This window comes from Chlamydotis macqueenii, chromosome 1 (assembly GCF_036417535.1).
Source record: "Chlamydotis macqueenii isolate bChlMac1 chromosome 1, bChlMac1.mat, whole genome shotgun sequence".
In the NCBI taxonomy this organism is placed as follows: Eukaryota; Metazoa; Chordata; class Aves; order Otidiformes; family Otididae; genus Chlamydotis; species Chlamydotis macqueenii.
The window spans coordinates 7,152,982-7,160,184 of record NC_141556.1 but is presented as its reverse complement, the minus strand read 5'-3'; the positions used below and the strand labels follow the sequence as shown (position 1 = coordinate 7,160,184).

The window sequence follows — 7,203 nt, the reverse complement described above, 5'->3', positions numbered from 1 at the left end:
TTAAAGCCACAGATGATGCCTACTATGTCATCATGTTAAAAAACAAGTTTCAAGAAAGCTTCACTAGGAAAAAGAAATGAAATTTGGTGAAGTTTAACAAATTTCATAGCTTTAGCTACTATGAAAATACTACTTATTTGAAATGCATTCAGAATTTTAAATTCCTGACATGCAAACTTTTCAAACCTTAAGTAGTCTGCTATAGCTATAGTTGTTCTCTGAAATGAAGTATTAGCCCTCATAACAGAGGAAAAACAAGAAAAAAATTCCTTTCTCCATTTTTTTTTAACATAAAGGAAAGATGAGAAGTGCTCCCAAAACAAAGTCCATTTACAATTTTAATAGGTTATTACAGAAAAAACATACATTCCTTTCTTTCCTTGTGACTATGTTATATTTTAAGCAAGACTGTGCCTAAATTCAGAGAATGCTTGATGTTTTAAGCATTAAACATTGTAATATTTATCACTGAAGAGTCTGACAGCATACTTCAATGGCATCAATCTTCACATTATGCAATGGGAAAGCAGTTGTCCGGTTGCACTCAGATTGTTGCTTGCTTGCACCACGGTAGAATTGCATTTAACCTGGAATCCAGTAAGAACTCATCCTGATCTTTCATGTTTCCCTGAAAAAGTTTTTCCACATTTTTATATAAACCAACAGACACATAGTATGAACAGCTCTTCAGTTCTTTCCTCGACTATAAAAAGCAGGTTTTTTCTTTAAATCAATAGCTTAATAGTTACACTAAATACAGCTTTTGCCACATTTCTGGTTTGCAATTCAATGTAATGCTTCTTGATATCTCAGTCATCATCTTGCTGATTTCTTTTCTGTCAACAGAACAGGAGAGTTCATAACGTTAGGACACAGTTATCTGAAGTAAGAGCACTAATAAATCATGACAAGTGTTTCCAGATACAACAGATATTAGGCAATGACTGCATTTCTAGGCCATTTTCTGAATGGTAAGAGAGAATGTTTCCAGCAAACAGAGCAGTGCAATATCAGCCCTCTCCCTCATACCAAACTATAGGATCTTACTTCCAGTAAAGAACAAGATTTGCTGCATACATTAACTAACAGAATACACAGGAACCAGAAAACACAACAGTGGTGGCAGAAGCCAGTGGTCAAGATCAAGGCAACCTGCTCTCCCTTCCCAGCTTACAAAGATATCATGTTTTCATGTCACTGTTCAAAGGAATAAAGACATGGTATTGAAAAAGGAACAAGAGTTTGAAATTTTTTTCCTAATATACTTATCTTGTAACTTTTAAAGAAGTTCTTAAAACTATTAGCTTCAGTTATTCAAAAAAATACATTTCCATTTATACTACATTTGTATTTACATTTAAATAAGAAAAAAAAACAGCTACGTCCTTCAGCAAGATTTGTCAAACTACATTCATTGCTTCTCATAAAGATAAAATTAACTAACTTAAGTGAGATAATCATGAAAGCTTGTTCTTCATCACTTAAAAAAAAAATTAATTCTACCAAACAATATACTGTATTATGGCTTCACACATTACTTTTTCTGTAATTATGTAAACTATGTCAATTAAAAAAGCACAATTCCAGGCACCTGATGTTCCCATTTCACAAAGATAGAAGGTCAGAAATTTTTTTCACTACTTCTTACCAGTTTAAGAAAGTCAATTAATTTGTGAACATCCTCTCCTGTAGAAAGGTCCACAAAATCTTTCGGTAGTCGGTAACTCAGGTATGGACTAGGCTGGACAGTAACTTCACTGTTCGTACAGCGGAAAACTGGGTAGTCCTTTGGAAAAGATATTGGACAAGACAAGAACAGCGTACGTGAATAAAGACAGCAATGTTTCTTGAACTCCTCTGTAAGACTGTGTAAGTCACTTTGGCATTGAGTTTATTTGGCATTCATTCAACTAAACCTGTGCCTTCTAAAAATCATAGTTTTCCTATTGAAAACTCTGCCACTTAAGAGCAAAAGTTAAAACGTTAATAACATTCAAATAAAGGCATTCATTCTCTCACTTTAAAGTTTCTACAATGTATCAATTAATGCATTTAATATACATACACTTATAACAGTGCTGTAATAATGGAGCTACAAGGAAATTCAGGAAATAGTATCTACATAAATATAAAGAAAACCAAAATCTTTACGATGGAATCCCTAAACTTGTCTTCACAGGTTCCTTGTTTAAACCCATTTTGCAAATATAACCTTACTGAAATGATGATCTAAGCTTTCCAACCAATTTACTTGTTGGGGACAATGAGTATCAGAAGCCATGAGAATGAGAAAAAAGAAGCCATGGGAATGAGAAACAAGGGACTTTCCAAGAGAAGGAAAACAAGATAAAGGACACCTGGTGGTGGCTGGGCGATCGGAGGGTATATAAGCACATAAGCTGTAACAATAAATGATTTTCGCTTAGCATGCAGCAGGGGTCCGTGACTACATTCCCACATTTAATTACTGAAGGAAAAAATATCTCTACAAAATATCCCAAAATATCTCTGTAACCGGTTTGTAGGATTCCTATGCACAAAGTTCACCCAGCATACGATATTTAAAAGCACAACAGTATTTATTGCTCTATTATAGCCTTGCATAAGCCGTTACAGCTCCTAGCACAAGCAGTTACTAGCATATTGTTTTCCCTTTGTGAAAGTCTTACCAACCCAAGCCAGAGACACCGCCAAGCAGGAGGATGATGATCAGCAGGGTCAGAGCAGAGAAGGGAGGCAGGCGCAGCACCTTCAGGGCATCCCCTGTTGTTCGTAGAGCGTGCTCTGGGTCCTTTCTCACTCTCTCCACTCTGAGCCGCCTCTGTTTATCCCCTCAGCAGGCTCAGTGGCAGAGTACTGACCAGGTGTTGGTGCACACACGGCCAGCGCCTGCAGCAAGGCTGCCAAGTACATGCCCTGCTGGCTAACAGCGGTTCCCGAACAGCAGCACCATCCTGCTCAGTAACAACCCTCCTAGCTCCCCTCTCTGAGATAACAACCCTCCTAGCTCCCCTCTCCAAGGTCACATTCCCACAGGTGTGTGCAGCTTGCAATTTCCCACAGCCGCCCTACACGGACCATCACTGAAATCCCTCGCGCATGCCACCGCGTGGTCCGTAGTTGGGACACTGTGGTACTCCACAATCTGCACTCTTAAGCTTGTAATTTCCCACAGTGGCCCTACACGGACCATCACTGAAATCCCTCACACAATCTCTAAGTGCTCAATTGTAGCAGCAGGTTTTGGGTAACATGACATAATTTTCAGTTCAACACACCAACATGCAACACAATTGCCCACTGTATGGCAACAAGCAGCTTCACTTTAAATAAGTTCAGTAATTTTACACCAGATTCTGCAATCAGATGTAAGCTGAACCATGAAGACAAGTCATTCTGCTTTTCAGCCATGCTTACACCAGAGAAAACTGTGTGAAGCACCTGGCACTGAGAAAAAGAAACCCTCAAAACAAAATTCAGGTGTCCCACACGCAGCTCAAGAATTGGGAGTATGTTTTAACAAAGGTGACATAGCTTTCAACAGGAAGGTTCATTGAATGGGTTTTCAGAGAGCAACAGCCACATGGTGAGACTAAGAGAAAATGGCATGAACGACAGCCTGCAGTGATGTATTTCCCTTTCGATGTGTTATGAAAACAGCAACAGAACTAAAGTAAAGCTCATATGTTAATATCAGCTCAACAAAGCATGTCATTCCAGTTACCTCCAATGCAGTTTAACAGCTAGAAAATAAAGAAAAGCCCACACTATCTGACAAGCCATCTCTCCTCAGAGAACTACCCAATGTTTCTCAAGATCAAGCAACGTGCTGCTTTCTGTCTTCTATCCAGCTGCCCAAGGACTCGTTAAGACGCGAGGACTCAGTCTCAAGCACGCAGTGAGAAAAAAGCTGGAGTACAAATAAATAAAGACTATTCCTCTCTCTCTGTATTAATGAGAAGTTATTTGTTTTCACATAGCTAATGCAGCTTGGAAGTGGGATAGAAAAGCCCTGCTCTGCAAGTTTAGGGAGTTCAACCAGAGGACAAGGCTTCCCTGAGGGTATTCAATATGAGGAAGAGATAGAAATTAAGCTTCTTTTTGCCTCCCTCAAACATAAATATGGAGCTCTGGGAAACTGTATGACAGATATCAGGAACAAAGCAGAACTTCAAGTGATCAAATGGAAAAGTAACAGATTTTAAGAGAAATTGAAAAGAAAGCATGAAAACTGCATAAAAGCAAGTTTCAGGGCATCTTCTTTGCAATGTGGTCAAAGCTGCAATGTGAGCTTGTGCTGTTTGAACTAAAAATTCCATTGCAGGCATCTAAAACTAGCATGTGATACTTGTTGAGATTAACTACCGCCTAAAAAGGTAGATTCTTCTTACAAAGAGTTTATGTTTCATGAGCTGAGGACATCCATTTACTTCAGTGGTATTTGCATCATAATTTGATGATAACAAAGAAAGAACAAAAAAAAAAAAAAAAAAAAGGCCATAATGCCTGTTGGATTTGTTAGCCAGCCTCCCTCACCACAGGGCTGTACCTGTTCTGTTGCTTCTCCTTCACCTTGGTCTCCTTTCAAGTTTTTCCCAGAGGTCAGTTCTTCCCACGTAAACAGCAATGAGTCTGTTACTTCACCAAATGGGTTAAAATCTATTAACCAAATCTTACCCTGGAATGGAACAACAGAAGAATCAAAACAAGCCACAGAATTTAAAGAAAAAAAAAAAATCAGCATATATATACATACCTATATTATTGTAGTATGCTTGGTGTTTAGACAAAAAGATGTCAAAATTGAAATTATCTGGCTTTAAGCACTTAAAATATTCTAACATTCGTTACATTAGACATAGTTTCAAAACATAGCAAGCTATGACTTACTAATTTATTTTATTTACTTTTTCCAAACAGAAGATCAGACAGAGCTCAAATAAACTGAATTCAGTTCTGTGCAAGGTGCTTTCAGATGAGACCACAGAAGTTCTGTCTATTCCTCAAGTTCCCTACACAGCATGAACACAGAATAGAGGAGGTGGGGTGGGAAGTAAGAAAAAAAAAAAACAAAAACAAAAAAAACCACCAAACAAACAAAACACAAGAAAACCCAAACAAGGATTTTGATTTCTATCAAAAGCCACCTCAGCACAGCTGTATAATCAGCAGTCTACAAAGATTGTTGTTCTTGGTCTCAGAAGGGACTTAAAAAACACAGCAGGGTCTGCAAAATGCTAGGGGAGATCATGAAAGCCAAAAGGTGCTGCACAGATAGAGATAAATAAAGAATAAGTTAAAGGCATTTTTAATATAGCCATTACTAGTAGTCCAGGCTAGCTTTTCCTGGCTTATCTTTAATATATTTTTGTTTCAAGCAGTTCTGGTAGTATGCATAACAACGTGCCCGTTTTACAAGTGAAAAATGAAAGCAGAGAGACTAACGTGTCTTATTAAAGGTAAGAGATGTCTGCAGAGGAATAAGAAATAGTTTGCATTCTTTAAGTCATCTCAAGATACAACTCCTAGCACAAGGCCATCTTTTCTTACCCAAGACAGTGTCGTCTATTATAATAAAACAAAACATTATAATAAATTATAATAAAATATGAGTACTACTTGTAGTAAGAATTTGTAAAACAAGTATTACATCTGGAAGAAATCAGATCTATCAAACATGGAAAGAAAAAGGTTGTTGTAACATAAAGAAGACTGAAGGGCTTTACTGTGTTTCTTAAAGATCAATTAGAATCGGAAACCAAATCTGAAGACTGTGTAGCTACTAAAAACTTACTTAGCTTTTTCTCTCTCTTTCCTTCATTCCTGAAGGATCTTCTTTCTTTAAAAGATCCTTCCTATCTTGATACAAACAATCAATATCTTCAATGATTTACACTACAGCCATCTGGTCTCTAACTCATAAAGATGCTTTTGAAGCCTTCAGTCACAGAGTAACGTGGAGACTTCCTCTCCCACCCACACTGCCTAACCACCTCCACAGGCACCACCATACTAGAGAACAGGGAAGTGCATGGAAACCCATACAACAGAGAACTGAACTGGTCCGTCACCACCCATAGGTGGGGGGAGTCCCAGCACAAATGAAACCAGTGATATTACTTGTAAACTGGAACTGAGCCAGCAAGCCGACCAGTGAGCGTGTGGTTGCACGCAGGCTTTCACAGGTTTCTTGCTCTCAGGGCAGATTCACGGGGCACAGCTCTCACAGAGCAAATTTTAAGAAGCCAATGCACCGCAACAGTAGTACAGAAACCAGATAGCTACAAAAGAAACTGAGAATTGCAGGGACACAGACCTGAGTGGTTTCTTGTTTTGGAAGGGTGATAAAGTACACACCTGCATGGCTAAGTCACAACATGTCCACACCAACATTGACACCACCAGTGCAGAGAGCAAACAGGGCCAAGCTCTGCTATCATTCTCCATCTCTGCTCCTCTTCAAAAAGCAGTTGCAAATTCTCATTATAAGTGAAGTTTTATCCCCATTTGCTAATGGGGATACCTTGTTAGCTCCAAGGCAGCAGGAGGAATCTGTAATTTTTGAGTTATTCTATCACACCAGAAAAACAAGCTAATGAATCAATTTAATCACAGACAGAAGCAATGTCTGGCAAAGTTCACTGAGCAGTTCAAAGAATCTTTCCTTGCATCAGAAATGTTTACACTTAATAAAGGACTTCCCTAGGAAAGACTTTCACAGAGACTCCTTCTCACCCCAAATACAGGAAACTCAGTTTTTTCATAGGAACTCGAGATCATTTCGCTAGAGAAAAAATGTACCCTGGAAAAAACTGAAAATTGGTTTTGAGACTACTGAAGGCAACACCTGGTTTTTGTGAGCACCCAGCAGTATTTCTTCCTCCCTGCAGACAGCAATACGCCATCGACAACACCAACGGTTTCCTTAAGACTGTCTTAAATCTGCACTGAGCTTTGGTAGCAGCAAGTTGATGAGAAGTGGCAAAACAAACTAAATATCCCTTTTCAGGGCTCATTAAAGGGAGTGTATATAATTCTGGGTCAGTAACCAAACTGTCTTTTCTTAAGATTAAATGCTCTTTCAAGTCTTCCACGCTATGTCATGATTTAAATGCAGTTTAAGATGACTTGCACTGTGTTTCTGAAGAGCAGTAGTAAACCTATTTATGTGCAATCTTCTGGTATTAGTAATCTTTGTCATAT

The 7,203-nt window shown here is 38.5% G+C and overlaps 1 protein-coding gene across 2 annotated transcripts in view; it reads right to left on the bottom strand.

The window, feature by feature from the left end:
- Positions 1 to 325: 325 nt before the first annotated feature.
- CDC123 (cell division cycle 123) overlaps positions 326 to 7,203 on the bottom strand; it is a 34,511-nt gene continuing 27,633 nt past the window's right edge. For both annotated transcript variants that reach the window (XM_086745077.1, XM_086745084.1), the window contains 3 exons: positions 4,550 to 4,678; positions 1,649 to 1,786; positions 326 to 836 (listed from right to left, as the gene is read on the bottom strand). In XM_086745077.1, coding sequence (XP_086601203.1) covers positions 810 to 836; positions 1,649 to 1,786; positions 4,550 to 4,678 — 294 coding nt within the window. In that variant the 3' untranslated portion in view covers positions 326 to 809. The remainder of the gene's footprint in view (positions 837 to 1,648; positions 1,787 to 4,549; positions 4,679 to 7,203) is intronic.